General features: G+C 57.5%; 1 protein-coding gene across 2 annotated transcripts; it reads right to left on the minus strand.

Annotated features, from left to right (window-relative positions):
• Positions 1-746: 746 nt before the first annotated feature.
• On the minus strand, positions 747-17,173 carry PPP1R13L (protein phosphatase 1 regulatory subunit 13 like). Of its 2 annotated transcripts, none has more exons than XM_034438268.3 (13): positions 16,670-17,173; positions 10,870-10,982; positions 8,934-9,064; positions 7,899-8,442; positions 6,921-7,019; positions 6,453-6,547; positions 5,937-6,336; positions 4,924-5,417; positions 4,243-4,380; positions 3,412-3,545; positions 3,102-3,268; positions 2,679-2,878; positions 747-2,507 (listed from the first exon to the last, which is right to left on the minus strand). In XM_034438268.3, exons 2-13 carry the CDS (start codon positions 10,922-10,924, stop codon positions 2,469-2,471), a joined length of 2,496 nt encoding a protein of 831 aa, XP_034294159.2. In that variant the 5' UTR covers positions 10,925-10,982; positions 16,670-17,173; the 3' UTR covers positions 747-2,468. The 2 variants fall into 2 exon arrangements, with proteins under 2 accessions (XP_034294159.2, XP_087732517.1); XM_087876391.1 differs by having other exon boundaries at positions 1,776-1,957.
• Between the last annotated feature and the right edge of the window lie 1,084 nt (positions 17,174-18,257).

Here is an 18,257-nt window from a genome sequence, read left to right on the forward strand (position 1 = left end):
CCATTGAGACCCCTTTATGCCCAGCAGGTCCTGTCCCCACTCTGGTGGGGGCAATTTGCTCTTTGCAAGGGAGGGCAGGGAGATGCAAGGGGCGGGGCTGCTGTAGTGTGTGTGGGGGGGTGGGGGGCTGCTACAGGCGGGACTTTTGGCACCCGGTTCCCTCAGAGAAGCCCAGCATGATTGGTGCGGGGCCATTCCGAATCAAAGCCCCAAATCGTAATTGAATTTGCCTAATGCCCGTCTGGCTTTTTCAAATTGGAAGGAAGCAGCTCGACCCCGTCAGAGGGGAAGTTGCATGGTTTGGATAACCTCTTGTGCTGGATGCACATGCACTAAACCAAAGTGAGATTTTGTTTTGTGACAGAGCCATGTGTCACCTTCTCAAAGGTGCTTTTTACTCAAACTCCAGTTTTGTGGGAATCCAAGCACCAACTGTTGTCTTGTGAACGGTCCACCGTGTTCTTCGGTGGCCTGGCTTCCATTTATTGCTAGCTCTTCCCAACATAAATGCTTTCTCCATTGAATTCCTTTGCGAGACGTGACCAAAGCAAGTGGGACGTGATTTTGCCTTCCAGTGACATGTCTGGTGTTATGCGCTCTGGTGCTTGTTGGGCACCTTTGCTGTCCTCTGAAGTCTTTACTCGGATCATCCAGTGGGTGGGTGGTATTCCACCCCACAGCCAAATGTTTCCTCCTTGCACAGAGGCAATAATACCCCTCCCCCCACATTGAACACAGCCGCCACATTTGTCCAGTTAGACCATTTTATTACAGAATGCTACATTTTCCAGCCAGGGCTACCAACAATCCCAGGAAGGGCCCACCTGGACCCCAGCGACCCCCCTCCCTGGATCTGGGCCTGGCCAAGCCCCAACTGAAGCAGCCTTCAGATGCGGGACCTGCAGGCCACGGACCCCCAACCTGCATGAAGCTATTCCTGAAAGGCTCCACCCCCTTAAAGGCACAAAATTGCCTCCCTAGCGCCCACCAAAGGCACCCCAGAAGCATCAGGACACGCCCTGGCATCCCGGCCCAAATTAAGGCGCAGTGTGAAAAGAAGGGGCTCTTGGCCAGGCGAAGCTCTCACGGAGGCCCCACGCTGGCTTGGCAGAGGCAGGCACAGAAACCAAGCTTTGGCACGCAAGTTGCAGCTTCTGCCCAGGTGGGCAAAAAGGCGGCACTGAGCAGGGGGCATCATCCTCCCTCCCTCCCTGTGATCTCATTCCAGCTGTAGAGTATGCACAATGAGCACCAACATCGTGCACAGCCCTCTGCTGTAGCTGGAATATCAGCCTGTGGGCAGCACTGGCTAGGAAGGAGCCCAGCTGCTGCCCAGCTGCAGGGCCTCTGTCAGCTCTCAGCAGGGCAGACTGACTCAGGGTCCTCCCCACCTTCCTCCCTCCTGAGTAGGAGTGGGATGCTTTGAGTTACTCAGGTTAAGCAGCCATGGGCATTCTCTTCCACCCTGGCAGAACATCAGCTGCAACCTCGGGGAATCAAGTCCACAATGGGGTTCAACTTTAGACATGATTTGTAAAAATGGGGGGGCTATGCTTCTCTGAGAGGGAAGAGTTGGCTGCTCCAGATTCAGGAGACCCCTGCACTGCAGTCTTAATGTCGAATCATGGGGAGCAGATCCCAGCCTTGGCATCACTTGAGAGTTATACGGAGAGGTGACAACTTGGGATCACTTAACTCATTTCAAAATGATGGGGTACTTGTCAGCCGTACGTGTCTTGAGTGCAGTGAGAATTTTTGAGAAATAACTTCTGGAGTTGAGGATAGCCCATTTAAAATGAAGTGTAGACTACAGAGCCCATGGCTTTTAGTTCAACTCCCGGGGGCTGTGCCCCCCACCCACTTCTGCACTCTGTCCTTGCACAGCAGTTCACTCTTTCTCCAGATGCCCAAGAAGAAGGCACAGAAAGAGCCAGGCGGTGCCCCATCTTTCTTCTTTCTTCACCGGGTTGGTGAGGGTAAAAAGAAAAGATGTTGAAAGTCCCACCAACTGTGAGTTGAGGGCAGCAGCACCACAGTGACCCCAAGGATGAAGTCCGGAAGGCAAACTCTGCTGGGGGCTCCAGAGGAAAGTCAGCAAAACTGGGGCAGAGGAGAACTGGAAGCCGAGCCCCCCCAGTGCAGCCAAGCCCCAGTTGCACTGCACCAATTTCCCTGGTCAGCCTTTGGGGAAGGGGCGCATCGCTGCATTGGCTGTTGTGGAAGACACCAAAGCTCTCCTCCCAGTTGGGGAGTGGGATTCACATAGAGAAGCAAGAAAGGCGACAGAGGAGGGGGATAGTGTGGAAGGGTTGAATGCCACCCCTCCCCCTCCGTTTACGCTCTTCTGAAAGCAGAGGGTGGCCAGCAGAAGCAGGGAAAGGGACCCTCCCCTGGGTCTCTCCACGGGCACGGATGCGAGTCCCACCATCGGGCTCCCGCTCTCCCCCACCGACAGCCTCGCTGGAGCTTTACGTCTTCTGTTGCTGGGGCCTCACTCTGGGGAACAGCTGAGAAAGGAAGGGGGCCGTGAGGAGCAAGAAAGGCCACGACTGACAAAGCCAGCAGCCCCACGTGGCTGGAAAGCAGGACACACAGACCCTGCCTGCTCTGCCCTCTGGTCCCGGGCTGCCTCTGGCCTGGGCTCCCCCGGGACAAACCTCCCCGTCCTCAAAACTCACCCCAAAGTAATTTTTGGGCACATAGCCCTCCTGGCCATAGAGAGAGGCCCACCACCAGTCCAGCTCCTCCTGGCCATCCCGGCGCAGCACGGTGACCGGCTCGCCCTCGCGGAAGGAGAGCTCGTCGCTGAATTCAGCACTGTAGTCCCACAGGGCGTAGACCACCCCATTATTCATCAGCCCCATGTTCTGCTCCACATCTGTGGCAAGAGAGACACCCCCCCCACATGGCAAACAATGAGAAAGCAGTCAGCCTCCGGGCTTCAGTGCCCCAGAAACGTCTGTGGCGCCAGTCGGTGCCACCTGAGAAATGAGGGAGTTCGCCAAGCGGGACCTGCTTGGTGCCACTGAGCAAAATCGAAGGGCTGCCAGGACTTTCCTGCCTTCCTGGGTTCCCAGCCAGCCGGCCTTCCTCTCCCTCACCTGCCAGGTAGCTGAAGCACTCGTTGTAGCCTTCTCGATATGGGTCGCACTTCTCGATGGCCAGGCTCCCGTCGCTGAATGTGGTGGCAAAGATGGCGGCCCCATGCTTCACCAGAGCGATGCAGATGGCAGTGTCATTGCAAGAAGCTGCACAGTGCAGGGGGGTCCTGGAAGGGAGGCGGCGGCCAGCTCAGGGAAGGCCTGCATCGTGTCTGGGCAACGGCCACACAGGGTGCTCCCCTCCCCACAGGCAGGAAGCTTCGCAGAGGCCACCACCCTTCCTGCTCCTCGTCCCGTCCCCGGGACTCACCAGCCGTGGCTGTCTGGAGAATTGACATTGGCCCCAATGTTGATCAGGAAGTCCACAATGCTGTAGTTGGCCCCACAGATGGCATTGTGCAGGGCGGTGATGCCCTCGTCATTCGGCTGGCTCGGGTCATTCAGCTAGGGCAGGAAAGGGGCAGAGAGCCATGCAAGGCTGAACATACTGGGTTGCAGAATGGCCACACCAACTCATGGGACAGATTTACCCAGAAACCCAGTCTGGTTGTACCTCCCCCCACCCCACATCAGTTCATTAGCCCAGCCCACCCCCACCCCCTCCATTGCAGGGTTCTTGGTGCTCTGAGCTTGGTGGATCGCTTGCAGTGAGGATGTGACCCAGTCTGGTAATGAAACGCCTGCAAGGAAACCGCCAAGCTCAGAGAGCACCAAAGACTCCCCCATCCCCCCCCCGGTCAGTCCAGCAATGGAGCTTCACTTCCTTCTACGAATCCCCTTTTATCCCAGCTCATTGCTCTGGATTCTCACTCTGCACAACTGCCTCGCACAGCTGCTCTTTGCTTAAAGAGAGAACACCAACCCCACGCCGTAACAACCACCGCAGGGCACCTTCAGCAGTGGTGAAATCCAAATTCTTTTACTACCGGTTCTGTGGGCGCGGCTTGGTGGGCGTGGCAGGGGAAGGATACTGCAAAATCCCCACTCCCTCCCCACCCTGGGGCCAGCCAGAGGTGGCATTTGCCGGTTCTCCAAACTGCTCAAAATTTCTGCTACCGGTTCTCCAGAACCTGCTGGATTTCACCCCGATGTTCAGTCAGGGGAAGGTGGCCCGTCCGAGGGCTGCCAGGCACCAGCTCACCTCCTTCACCGCCTCCTTGACCACCTCCAGCTCTCCAGTCAGGGCCGTGTCCAGCAGCAGCACCAAGGGGTTGAGCCGCGCTTTCTTGGTCGTCCGTTTCCGGGGGGAAGAGACCTTGCGCAGCACCGAACGCTTCTCCTGCAGAGCAGCCCAAGGAGCAATTAAAGCAAACCCCCCTCCACACACAAACCCCCGTTTCCCGCTATCGGCCCCTGGGAGTCCCTCCCCAAGCCAGGAGGAGGAAGGAGCGATCAGGATCAGAGGCCTCAATGGGCACACTATGCCCCCTCCTCAACCAAATGAGCTGCCCTCCTTCCAGGGGCTCCTGGACCCTTCGAGGTGGGGGGGCCACACAGCTGCGCAGAATCACCAAAGGGCAACTCAAAAGGGAGCATTTTGCTAAGCTTGTGAGGAGCACCAGAACAGCCCCGCTAGGGCAGGTTGAGGCCCCTCAGTCCAGACAGATGTTTTTTGGGGGGAGAGGGGTTTCACAAGCAGAAGGTGGAGCCATTCCCCTCTCAGCCTCCTCTCTACGGAGCACCAGAGTCCCAAGCAAGGAGGAACAGCCTTCAGGGTTGCAAAGGGTCTTGTCTGCTGTGGTTGCCAGCTGGTCACTCCTCCGGAGGGGGGGCGCTCATCCTCAGGGAATTGGGCAAAACAGCCGCCAAACCCTGCACTTACCGGGCTGGCCATTGGAGAGAGAGTGGCCGGACTCTCTGGTGCTGGCGGAGGGGTCATGGCCGGGCCCCCCTTCTGCTCCGCAGCCTCAGTGATGGGCGAGAGGTCCGGCTGAGAGGGGGGGTCCCCCGTGGGAGCAGCCTCCTCCTTCCGGGGCTGGTGGTGGAACAGGCGGCTGATGATCTGCTGGTACTGCTTCTTGTGGGGGGGCAGCAGGGCCGGGCTGGGGTTCTGCTCCATGGACCCCCTGCGCTTCAGGGGCCGAGGCATCTCTGCCAGCACCCGGGCCACTTCCTCAAACTCGGGCACCTTCTGGGCCTCGGGCGGGAGGACTGGCTGCAGCCGGGTGGGGCTGAGGGGCCGGGCCAGGTCGTCCATCTCGGCCGGCTCACTGCCTGGCAAGAGGCTCTCCAGCTCGGGCTCCGCTTCGCTCGGGGTCAGGACGATGGGCACGATGCGCTCAGCTGGCACCACTGGCGCTCTGGGGCTGGCATTGCCTAGAGGGGGGAAAGCCGGAAATGGGAAGGTGGCGCCTTCAGCAAAAGCATTCGTGTAGGGGTAGTCCTCGACTTATGACCAGAAAATTTCTCTTGCTAACCAAGAGAGTTTTGAAGTGAGCCACACCTCATTTTACAACCTTTCTTGCCACAGTTGTTAAGCGAATCACTGCAGTAACACAGTTGTTAAGTGAATCTGGCTTCCCCGTTGACTTTGCTTGACAGAAGGTTGCAAAAGGGGATCGCATAACCCTGGGACACTGCAACCGGCATAAGTACATGCCAGTTGCCAAGCATTTGAATTTTGATCATGTGACCAGGATTATGCAATGGTCATAAGTGTGAAAAAATTTTCAGTGCCACTGTAACTTTGAATGGTCATTAAATGAACTGTTGTAAGTCGAGGACAACTAGTATTTACCACGGGGTTACCAGCTGACCTGCATTCACCCACGGGGGGCCTCCAGCTGTGGCACCAGGGAGCCTTGCCCACTGCCTCCTCCCTCCAGCGCCACTCACCTTCGCTGCCGGGCTGCACCGTCCAGAGGGGGGGCTGCGCTGGAACGGCCGGCTGTTGCAGCAGCAGCTTCTGCAAGGAGCGCAGGGCCAACGGCGACCCCACCGGCCCCGGGGGCAGCCCGAGTTTGCCACCTGCCGCGCCCGACTCCCAGAAGGCATTCTGCAGCCGGAAGATCATGGAGAGGGGCAGTGGCTTGTGGCGCCTGGGGAGGCTGCCGCCCTGCGGGGCAGGCGGGGGGATGGGGATGCGGGAGATGGGCTGCCAGTTGCGGGGCAGGGTGCCGGCCTGGTTGGCGCCCAGGGAGCGGCGGAAGGAGCTGTCCGGGCGCCTCTCGCCGGCCAGGGCCGAGACCTTGTAATTCCTGGGCAAGGTGGCGCTGTTCATCCCATAATGTTCCTCCTGAAGGGGGAGGGAAGCCAAAAGAGAGGGTCATTTGCCACCCTCCATCCCTCCTCCTCCTGTCTACCAGCTGCTGTCTCTGAAGCCGCCAAAGGGCCTCCAGCAGGGACACTGACCTTGCCTGGCCAGCCCCCATCCAGGCTGGACTCCTTCCAGGGAGCCAGGGGCAGCCCAGCCGCGTTCTGGCGAAGGCTTGCGTGCGGATCCACACCTGGGGGGAAGCCCATCGTCAGTGGGACCAAGTCCCTGTCTGGCCCCTCCCTCTGCCGGGGGTCTCTCCTGTGCCCAGCAGTTGTCCCCAGTCACAGGCACCGACATGGAGAACGGCCTCTGAGGGACCCTCGCTCAGCAGGAGGTCACAGCCATCAGCTGCCAGCGGGATCCCTCTGACACACGAGGCACCAACCCCCTGGGACTGGGATCTACCAGGGGGAATCCAGATCTTGCTCCAGGATCCTCTGGGAAAACCTGCCAGTGGGCATTGGAGAGCATTCTGTTGGGGCAGCCGCCCTCTGGCATGTGCCCCCCATGAGTGCCAGGTCTGTTTAGGGAATCCCACCCCCACCCCACCACGGCAGACTCACGCTCGTAGCCAACAGGGTGCGGTGCCTTCTTTTCATAGGTCACATCCAGATCCGATTCGTTCCAGCTTTTGGGCGCTCTCCTGCGCATCACCATGTCGTCTGCAGAAAAGAAACAGCCAGGAGGGCATCAGAAGTGCTCCAGGTGCCTCCGTCCCGGACAAGGGGAAAAGCCACACCAGCCTTTGGGGGACGCTCTTGGCCAGACTGCAGCAGAGGCCAGATTTTGGGGGGTGCCTGAATAGCTTCTTGGAGAAAAAGGTGGCCTAGTTTTACTCTGCCAGCTCTGCTCGCCTCCTTTTCTTCTAGGGCAGCTCCAGCACCTAGAGCCCTCCAGACGTTGCAGGACTACAACTCCCAGCACCTGCTGCCAAGAGGTCCCTGCTGCTTGGGGGGGGGGCTGCACCCAGTCCAACTAGAGATCCCCAGGAGGGAAGGGCCATTTTGCACAAGCTCTCAACTTGAATTCTGCTACTGCTATTTAAAAGGCAAGACTTTTATCTTTTGAAACGCCCAAATTAAAAACAGAGATATTGGGGGGGGGGGATGTTCTGTTCTGCAGAAATTCTGCAGATGTTCCCTTTGTTCGGATTTCTTCTCCTCTCGTTTCCCTTTGCTGTTCCGTTCCTCTTTCAGCAGCACAAAGAAGTGAACGGGACATGAAAGGAACACTGGCTCCCCCCTCCCTCCCACCAGAAATCTGGCTGAGCCAAGGTGGCCCCCAGCATCCATCTAGCCTTGCCCAAACACGTCTCGGCAGCCGCCTAAGAGCTGGAAACTTGATATTCAAAGGTCGGGTTCCTTGGGAGAGCACATCCCAACCCCCTTCAGCCGACACACCCCTCTCTGCGCCCTGAATGCAGTCCATAATTAGCCTCTTAAACACTTGGGAGAGATTGAACCTGCGTTGCAATCCAGGTGCTGTGCAGCTGCAGGGCACCTAAACAATCAAAGGGCCAAACAGGTCTGGCACGCACTTACCTTGTGCCCAGAAGGAGCCTGGCGCCGAAGGATACAGGCTGTGGTTCTCGTAGGGGGGCGGGAGAGGGGGGCGCGGAGAGGGCCCTCGCTCTGGGAAGAAGGCCTGGGACATGGAGCTTTCTCCAGGCAGCCGCGGAGAACCAGCCCGGCCCCCCCACCCGCCGGTGGCAGCAAATGGCCGGTAGTCAAATTGGCGCTCAGGAAGGCCGGCAGGCCGGAGGCAGCGAGGGGACCCACCATGGGCCCCGGGGCCTGACAGGCCCTCGTAAGGGACGGCCATGACTTTGGGCCTGGAGGGTGCTGTGGAGCTCCAGTCCACATCCGACTGCAGGAAGAAGGAAGGCCGTGGGGAGGAGGGGCGTCCCAGGGTGGGCTTGGGGGCCAGAAGCTGGCTGGGCGAGGAGCTGTAGGGGGACAAGCTGTGGGGGCCACTGGGCTCCACGAGGTCCCAGGTGGGGCTCTTCCGCAGGTGCAGGGGAGAGGCGGCCCGGGCGTCCATCTTCAGCAGGTCCGGAGAAGAGATGGAGCTGTACCTGTCAGCCATCTGCCAAGCGAAGTGGGGGGAGAATCAGCCATCTTTCCTTCCAGGCAGAGGAAAGGCAGCCTCCGCCTAAAGCGGGGGCTTTGCCAAGGATCGCTGCCATCTCCTTGCAGTAGGGAGGGCCCAATCCCCAAATCACCATCTTCCAACATGAAAGGACACGTCTGTTTATTCGAAGGAGGAAAGGAGGGATTGGGACACCCTCGGGAGGGCTTGGTTTCCAACTTCTCTGCCCCAGAACCTCTGGAGCAGATCCAGGGAGCAGCCTGGCCACCCTCCAGAGAAAGGCTCAGCCCCTCCCCCAAAATTGCTTGGCACCAAAGGCTGCCGAGTGTCAGAGCTGCAGTTTCCCATGAATAACATCCCCAGTTCGCCTCCCAGGACTGCAGAGCAGCGCCCAATTACCCTGGAACCGCTTAATGGAGCCCCCTTGAGCAGCCTGGCAGGCCCCACACAACCCCAGGGTGGCCCTGGCCTCTCCTCCTCTGCCTCACCAGGGATGGCAGGGCGGGTGGCCCGGGATGGTCCGTCCAGAGCGACTCCAGCTGCTTGGAGAGCTCGTCCACTTTGGCTGCGGCCGTGTCCAGCTCCAGCTGCTTGAGGTCCATGTGCTTGCAAGCCAGGGCTGTGGGGAAGAACAGCAGGTGAGGAGGGGCAGGGCTCCCCCCCGAGAACTTTAGGAACAACCTCTGAGTGTGGTGGACCTCAACACCCATTATCCTTGGCCATATAGGATGATGGGAATCAAAGTCGAAGGCAAGAAGCGGGAGATGGAAGGTTAGCCCAAGGCCCTGTCCTTAGCAAGATGCTCCCACAAGGGGGTCTTTTTCTGCCTCTCAAAATTAAGACAAACAGCCCCGGCCTTCTCCAGCACCTGCATCGCAGCCCAAACCGGCCCTAGAAAGGATTCCTCTAGCTCAGAGGTCTCCAACCTTGGCCCCTTTTGGACAAGTGGACTTCAGCTCCCAGAATTCCCCAGCTAGCAGAATGGCAGGAGCCAAGGAAATGAGATGGCAGGTGATGGGGTGGGGGTGAAACTGTTCACCTGGGGTTTTCTCAAGAAGGGGGCGTCTCCCTGACCACTGTGAGAAAATGGAGAGGGCCCAGCCAGTGGCCTGGTGCAACAGCTGGACTCTTCAGAGGCTCTTGATTGTGAGGAAGCATCCCTGGCTTCCTAACTGTGTTTGCACTTTAAAGAAGGAAGCTAATCAGGTGTAAATACCCTGCATATCTATACTACGTTTGCATTGAAATTACCGGACATGAGCCAGTTGGCTACTTCCTAGCCACATCATGTCCCCATTGAATGTAGGGACACCTGCTCTCCACCCCTCTTTTGCCAAGATAAACCTTGGCATACGCCCTCCATGGGAATCTACACAGCTTGGGGTAAGGGTTTCCAGCCAAGAAGCTGGACTACAGTCCCCCTCATCCCCAGGAGGCACAGCCAAACAACGGGGATCTCTGCAAAGCAATGGATCAGGGCCCCTTTGGGGAATGCGACCATCCGCCCCAGAGACACTCAGAGCAACAAGGGGCCGTTTAACTAACAATGATAACCATCACTCATATATCTGCATGTACACAACACAGGCTCCCTACACACACACAAGCTCTTTCGTTCACATTTCAGTCTGCCGCTGCAAACTCCAACTGAGCCATTTCTTCTCTTCTTCTGACAGATTGTGCTTGCCCATCGTTCCACAGCCCCCTCCCCCAATCAGAGAGGAGTGCAAAGACATTCAGGTTCAACTATTGCATTCTGACCACTGAACCCTGGTGGCACCGTAGTTAGAGTGCGGCATTTCAGGCTGACTCTGCCCGCTGTCAGGAGTTCAATCCTGACCGCCTCAAGGTTGACTCAGCCCTCCATCCTTCCGAGGTGAGTAAAATGAGGACCCAGATTGTTGGGGGCAAGAGGCTGACTCTGTAAACCGCTTAGAGAGGGCTGCAAAGCATTGTGAAGCGGTATATAAGGGCTCTTGCTATTCAGGGTCCCACGCTCCGAGTGGCCATCTCAGGCACAAAGAGGTCATCAACACAGCCTTCCAGGTGGGCCTGGAAGGAAGCGAAAGTGCCGCCTTCTGCAGCTGCAGCCCTACCGTCTGTGTGGGGACCGAGGGACTTCTGCTCTAGAATACAGGGATCAGTGGGTCTCAACCTAGCCCGCTGGGGAATTCTGGGAGTTGAAGTCCACCCATCATAAAGTCACCAAGGTTGACAAAGGCTGATTATGGATGATTTAGGAAACCTGCTGCTATCAAAATTGGGCTTGGAGAGGCCTTCCACGTGGAGATCAAACTCGGCTTTCTTGGAAGAATAAAGGTGGTGGAGGGAGGGTCCAAGCGGGAGCTGCCCAGTGTGGCCCCTTCCAATTCTCTCTCTCTCTCTCTCAGCCCATGCCTGTTCTTCTGCCTCCCCTCGACTCACATTGGAAGGTGAGATCCAGGAGCTCCTGAGCGCTGGCAAGGTCTTGGCTGGCCATGGTGAGCGACTTGGGCTTCCACACTGGCAGCTAGCAGCACTCCGAGGGTCTCAGCAACCTGGGAAGAGGAAGCATCTCCGTAAATGGCATCCAACGTCCCTTTGCTGCCCTGCCCCAGGGTGGCATCTCCATGCCTACTCCTGGCACCCCTGCCCTGCCCAGGGCAGCTCTGCAGCTGCCAAGGAATCAGCCTTCCCCGTCTCCTGCTTGCAAGTTGGCACCAGTGCAGCTTTTCCAGGGAGGGGCCGAGAACCAAGCAGAGCTCTTGATCCAGCCTCTTGGGCAAGGCTGGCAAGACCTGGAAGAGCTGCGCCATCACAAAGCTCCCAGGGAGCCCAGCCGAGTGCCAGAGGGTAGGTGGAGCCAAAAGCGGAGGAGCCCCAGGATTCCCCCACCAGTGTGGCCTCTTCCTGGGCCAGGTGCCAGGCTAGCTGGGAAGTAAATAGCTCCCCAAAACAAGCCTCTTGCTGGCTTCCAGGATGGTTCTGGGGCCTTAGCTTCAGGCTTGAACAGGGTTCTAGTCCTCAGGAAGGGGCCAAAGTCATGACAAGCAAAGAGGCAGGAGTGAACTCCCTTGCTACTTCAGTCAGTGATCAAAGCAGCCTTTTTAGAGCCAATTTTGAAAAAAATGACACCAGGAATCCAATTAAGCAAGGAGAAAAATGCATCTGACTTCCATTCCTCCATCCAGGGAACCCAGCAAAGCCCCTTTCAGGGGGGCATTTATCCTCGCCCCATCCCTGCCTTCTCCCAGTCCTGTTCCTAGAAAAGGTGGTTTCTGTCCCTCCTCAACGCCTCTGCATTCCCAAGACGGAGTCACTGTTGCAAGGGAGTTTGCCTCCTACAATCCTTAAGCTTCCCACGTCTTTCTTTCTCAATTTTCTCAACTTACGTTTCTTTCCAACTCAGGGAAAAAGTAAAGCAGGACTGCATCCTCCCCACCCCCACCCCTGCTCACAAGGGGCTTGGGTCTCCTTAGCCCCGCCCCAAAGACCCCTATAAACCTCCGTAGACAGAGCTGCTTTTCAGGAAACGTCTGAAGGAAGGAAGCTGCTTCCTTCTAACCACAAATAGACTGGACTAGGCTGCCAATCAACCCATTTAAGGTGCCCCTGGAAGCTCCGAGCTGCTCTGAATCCCCTGAGCTGAGAAAAATTGTTTAGGCATCGGATGGGAGGCCACCCAGGATGCCACATCTCCTGACGAGGCTGGGAAGCAAAACCAGACACAGGGAAGCAAACAAACCCCACATTGTTAATAAGGAAATAACACGGCTGGATTGTAAATCACCCAGCATCAAGCTCGACTCCCCAGTGACTTCACCCCATGGAATTCTTGCAACCGGCCGACTTCACAAGGGATATGACCAAGTAAGTGCATTCAAGCCCAGGTCACCCTCTGGTCAAGCTTCCAATTACCCCCTTGGAAACGAGAGCAAAGACTAAAAATATTTACCCTGATTTGCATGCAGGATGCAATCCGCCCTCGCGAGGCACAGAGGGTGACGTGCTGGCACCCTGCCAACCCAGACATGCCAGCCTCAACCCAGCCCTGCGGGGCAGGCGCCAACCCTTTGCCCTTGCCAAAAATACGCTCTCTCTAAAGGGCCCGGATCCCCAGCAGGGATGCAGCGCACGAGGCTGCAGGGCAGGTGGGGCCAGGTGGAGCCCCCCGTGCACCCTCCGCCTCGCCCAGCTGCAGCTCCCCAAAGCGTTCACCTTGGCAGACCTGGAACTGTCATCCCGGTGAATGATGGCACTTTTCTCAAGATCTCAAGCCCGGGATCACCAAGCAGGAAGGCAAAAGCTTTCTGCTCATGCTCAGAGGCACTCTCATTTTGAAGGGGGGGGCTGTGGCTGAAAGAGGGACCCCCAAAGCTTTGAGTTCAGATCACTTTGAGGTGCCATATTCAACTGCAAGCCAGGAGACTCTTTTCCACTTTTTGCTCTCAACAACTGAAGACAAAGCGAGGAATTTCTAAGCCAGGGGTATCTGTGTCAACTTTAAGATCTGTGGACTTCAATTCCCAGAATTCCCCAGCCAGTTTTCCTGGCTGGGGAATTCTGGGAGTTAGCAGTCCACAGGTCTAAATGTTGTCAAAGTTGGACAGCCCTGCTCGAAACTTTTAATAAAGGGCTGCAATGTAAAACAGAGCCCCCCCCAAAATACATTTTAAAGAACCCATGGCTTAGCAAGCATTTCTCCAGCCCTGTAATGGGCTGTGAGAATAACCTTGGGGAGAAGGCGACCAAGGAAAAATAAAGAGAAATCCGAATCCAAAGGAGGGATGGGATTCAGGAGGGACCCTCTCCCCTAATTCTCTGGGAAGCAGAGGCAGGGAGGGGGGAACGCTCCCAGGCTCGCAAAGGCTGATGTCAGATGTCTGAGCTAGTCCAGGCAGGAAACCAAAACCGTGAGGACTAACTCTGCTTTTATTGTAAGAATCTTGCAAGTCTGGAGTTCCTGCTCTGGAGAAAGAGTAAACAAGAAGGAATTTCTGAGCATGAGCAGAATTCACCTGGTTTGTGGAACCAATAAGGAGCACCTATCTCAGCATCTGCAGCCACTTCAAGTCTAGCGGTTAAGGCATCAGGCTAGAAAGTGGGAGGCCATGAGTTCAAGTTCCGCCTTAGCCATGAAAGCCAGTTTGGGCCATTTACTCTCTCTCAGCCTAACCCACCTTGCAGGGTTGTTGTTGTGGGGAAAATAGGAGGAGGAGGAGGAAGGCTGTGTTTGCTGCCTTGAGTTGTTTGTAAACATCATAAAGGAAGGATACAGAGGATACAGATTAAAAACAAAAATCTCTTCCTTCCATTCAGCCGCTGTGGAGTCCTGCCAGTCTTGCAGCAGGGTGGGGCCACGGTCTTTCTGACGGGACCCCCCTCCCAGTCCACCACCACTTGGGCTGATGATGGGAGCTGGTCCAGCACAGCTGGATGGCACTAGGCCGGGAAAGGCCAGTCTACGCACTTCTGCTGGTCTTCCTCGGAAGGAGGCACAAAAGACTGTGAGCAGAAAACTCCATGCAGGGAGTCCTCGACTTACAACTGCAATGGAGCCCAGAATTTCTGCTGCTAAGCAAGACAGCTGTTAAGTGAGTTTTGCCCCACTTTATAATCTTTCCTACCAGTCGTTAAGTGAATAACTGCCACTGTTAAGTTAGTCAGACGGTTAAGTGAATCTGGCTCCCCCATTGACTTTATGTGACCTGGAACACGGCAACCGGTGTCAATACCTGCCAATTGCCAAGCGACCTTAAATGATCTTAAGTTGCTCCAGCCTGGAAGAAGCTAAAACGAGTCCCTTTTAATCCTGAATTCTCAAACAGAGCAAGGAAAAAAAGGACTTTTTCTCCCATGTGACATGTTCTCTCTGCATCTGCACGGGATGGTTGCAGGGCCCATCCCAGTTTTTCCCAACCAGGCCCAGCACAACTGGTTAGACGGGTGTTTCTCAACATCAGTCACTTTAAGACAGGTGGACTTCAACTCCCAGAGTTCCCTGGCCCGCTGGCTGAGGGATTCTGGGAGCTAAAGTGCCCCCATCTTAAAGTGGCTGAGGGGGAGTTAGATTAATATCCCCCACCAGCCCAAACAGGCTCCAGTTGGCACCAACTTGACAAAACAGCAGAGCAGCTGAGATCTCCGACCCAGTTTACTCTGAGTAGGAAGCATTGTGTAACATTGCAACAGCAATTTTTCATTTATCATATTTTACAGGGAAGACAAAAGCCATCTATTAAGCTACCCAACCACATTTTTCCCTAATCCATTATTGACTTTATGCATTAATACAATATCTTCCTTTCTTTTTTCTCCTGGACCAAGAAACAACCCAAGAACGTCAATTCAAGGTGCCCAGCATTTGTGAGCAATCGTACAGAGTTGTTACACTTAAATCCATTTTTAAAAGGTTAAATGGCTCAATTTCCAAAGTCTGTCTTGACGTCTCAGATGGAGACTTTGCTTATTCTAAAGGGGCAAACAGTTCTGCTCCATCAGGGCTGGTGCTACCCCTTAGGATTTGAAGCAGAATCTGGAGTCCTCTCTTAGCTGGTCAGCATTAATCACCCCTGTAAGCCACTGATGACCTGTTTATTAGAAAGCAGGAGGTAAACAGCAGTAAATAAATAGCCACATATCTGCACTTGGTGTTTGTTTTCTCCACATTATAATTGCACCGGAACAGAGCAAAACCCATCACGGGATCCATTTTATCCAAAAGGTTAATAGGTTTCATTTCATTCTATCTGAGCAGCTCTTTGCCTCAACAGCTGGCCCAGAAGATTGCTGCAGGAGCCCAACAGTGCCAGGGATGTGTAGCCCTCCAGATGTTCCAGCCCCAACACACAGGAACAATGGCCTGGGATCTGCAGTTCAGGAATATCCAAGGAGCTATGGGTAACATACACCTGATCTCAGTAGGTTCTGGCTGACAGAGCAAACGAGGGCCACCGAAGCTTGAGATTTTGGGAGACCAAGAACGCACTGGCCCAGGGCATCAGCAAGGCACTTGGGGCCTGGGTCAGGGACTTTTTCCCAACAGCCATCTGACTGCTCCAGAGGCCAGCTAGCAGCTTGCCCAGAATGTGCCCAGAATGCCAATTGTCACAGCCAGTGGCCACCAATGCAGGAAGCAGCCAGGCAGTTTGCGTGGCTGTGGGCCTGAGGAAAGGAACCTGCTCCACCCCAAAGACTTCCCACCCAGGGACAGGCAGACAGACAGACAAACAGCAGAGTCTGCCACACAAAGAGCCTGGCATAGCTGCAGGCTGACGTGTTGATGGTTAGCCTGAAAAGGTCACCCGATAAAGCAGAGCAGGTTTAGCAGAACTGCATTCTCCCTCGCTGGCTCACTCATCCCCTTTCAAGCTGCCCCCCCCTTGACAGAAGATCAGGGGTGTCCACACCCCAAAGGCTCCTAGAGAGCTGGAAAGACCGAGCCAGCTGTGGAGGGGCCAGCCAGCAGCAGCCCCTGGCCAGGAGAGCAGTGGAACCTCCCTGAACAGGAGCAGCGTATCTCTGAATGCTGGGGATCAGCAAGAAGGGAAGAATCAGCCCCCCCCCCCGCCCTCAGAAGCAGAGATGGAGGCAGCTGCACCAGGCAAGGGCCAGCGTGGGATCCAGCTCCCTACAGACTTCCTCCCACCTCGTTTCTTCCAGGGGGAGATCCGCGTGGGGTCTGGAGCCACCTGCAAGGGGCGGGGAACAAGTTTAGCCTGGGCGCTGCCGGCTGGGTGATCAGCGGAGAGGGCAATCCTGGCTCTCAGCCAAGGTCCGGCTGCAAGAGAAGGACCCTCGGCGACCCCGCTGGCTCTGCCCTGCCCTCGGGCACATCTGGAGGCGGGAGGGGCTTTGCCAGGGGCCCAAATCCTGGCTGCCCCGGAAAGGCCGCGACCACCCCTCTGCCCTCCCCCCGGAAGACCCAGCTCCCGCCGGACCTGCTCAGAGGCTTCGGCCGGCCTTCCCTCGCCGCTTCTTCGCGGAGAAGGGGGCGGCCGCTCTGCCCTCGCCCGGCCCGTCCGGAGAGGAGCGGAGCGGAGTCTCCAGCCGGGCTCCCCCGACGGGGCCGCTCAGTCGGCGGCTGCCGGGGCCTCGGGCACCCGAGAGCGCGGCGCTCCCTTCTCCGCCGGAGCCCGGCCGCGCCTCCCTCCCCCCCGGCCAGCCCCCCGCCCTCCGCGGGCTCCTCGGCGAAGCCCCGCGCGCCCCGCAGCCGGCCCCGGGACCCGCCCCGCCCGCCACCGACCTGCGGCGGGGAGCTGAGCTGCGGCCGCGCTTGCCGGGACCCTCCGCCGCTCCTCTGCCTCCCGCGGGGCGCTCGCTCGGGCTCCGCTAGACTCGCCGCCGCCGCCGCCGCCGGACAGCCCCGCCCCGCCCGCAGGTGTCCGCGCTGCACCCTGGGAGTTGCAGTCCGCGCCGCCTCCCGCGGCAGACCCCGCCCCCCCAGGTGAGCCGACGCCTGCTGCGGGCGGAAGCCGCTTCAAGGGAACCGTCCCGGCTTTCCCCTGGGCGATCGAGTCGGGGACCGCCGCGGCCTCGGACGGCACCCGATGCGGAGGCCGGCTGGGGATGGGCGCGCGGGGAGAAGCGGAGCGCGCACCTGGAGCGGGGCTGGCGCTGCACTACAACTCCCGGCGGCCCCCGCGCTCCCCGCGTGACGCACGTCTCTGGAATGCCCCCCGCCTCTCCCCTCCCCCCTCCCCTCCCCTCCGCCCCCGCCTCGCCCTGCCCCAGAGCGGAGGGCGGCCTCTGAGCCGGTGCAGAGTGCTGCGACTGAGCGGCTCCGCGGCCGCCTCCCCCGCCCCGCCCCGCCCCGCCCCTCCCGAGACGATGGTGGGAAACGGAACTGAAGGCGCCACTAGGGGGCAGCACTCGAGGATCCGCCGGGGGGGTCAAATTGGTCTTTTAGTTGAATGGGTTTCGCTCCATGCGCGCCGTCCGTCAAGTCCCGGCGGGTTTCAGGCGCCTCCGGTTGCAGCCCAGAAGTCCGTCCAGACTCCCCGCAGCCACCGGCAGTCGCCGCAAGAGCAGAGGGAGTTCTCCCCTTACAACGCTTCATTTGGAGGCCATTCAAAGTGACAACGGCGTTGAAGAAAGTGCCTTAGGACCGGTTTTCAGAGTTACGACCTTTGCGGCATCCCCAAACTCAGAGGCTTGGCAACCGGCTCATACTTATGACGGCTGCTGTGTCCTAAGGTCACGTGATCCCCCTTTCCAACCTTCTGACGAGCAACATCAATGGGGAAGGCAGATTCATTTAACAACGGTGTTACTAACGTATCAACTGCAGTGAAAGGTCATAAGGAACAAACTCATGTAACAACTGTCTCACTTAACAGAAACTTTGGTCACCATTGGGGTCGTAAATCGAGGACTACCTGTACAATGTTCAAACATGCACACAGGCCCTCGCGGGAAAGCTTTACAGCACATAATGCACCTCGGTGGAGCCGTGTGAAACCCTCTTAATTTAAGCAGCCAGCAAAGCGGGGGGAGGGGAACTCAACCAGGGCTCCCCAAACATGGCAACTTTGTGGGCTGCAACTCCCAGAATTCTCCAGCCAGAGCAGGAGCCTCCAAACTTGGCAGCTTTAAGCCAACTGATGCTGGCTGGGGACAGGACAGCCGCCTGATTGGAGCCCTGGCTGCAAGACAGGCAGCCCTTCCGGAGCCGGAGGGCCGTCAAGTGAGGCCACTCGCAGGGTTGCTTCTCTTCGCGGAACAAGCGGCCCCTTTTCCAGGCTGCTGAGCACACCACCAAATTGTGGCCATGTTGACAGGCACTAAGGGGGGGGTGTCCCGCCACACCTACCAATTCTTGTACTAAGCTTCTC

The sequence above is a fragment of the Pantherophis guttatus genome, chromosome 10, assembly GCF_059756535.1.
Source record: "Pantherophis guttatus breed Tessera chromosome 10, ASM5975653v1, whole genome shotgun sequence".
NCBI lineage: Eukaryota > Metazoa > Chordata > Lepidosauria > Squamata > Colubridae > Pantherophis > Pantherophis guttatus.

Coding starts and splice junctions, on each gene's coding strand:
- PPP1R13L (XM_087876391.1), bottom strand. CDS start 10,924: ATGGCCAGCCAAGACCTTGCCAGCGCTCAGGAGCTCCTGGATCTCACC. Junction 3,546..4,242: donor TCAAGGAGGCGGTGAAGGAG/GTGAGCTGGTGC, acceptor TTCCTGCCCTAG/CTGAATGACCCGAGCCAGCC. Junction 3,269..3,411: donor TCTCCAGACAGCCACGGCTG/GTGAGTCCCGGG, acceptor CCTCCCTTCCAG/GACCCCCCTGCACTGTGCAG.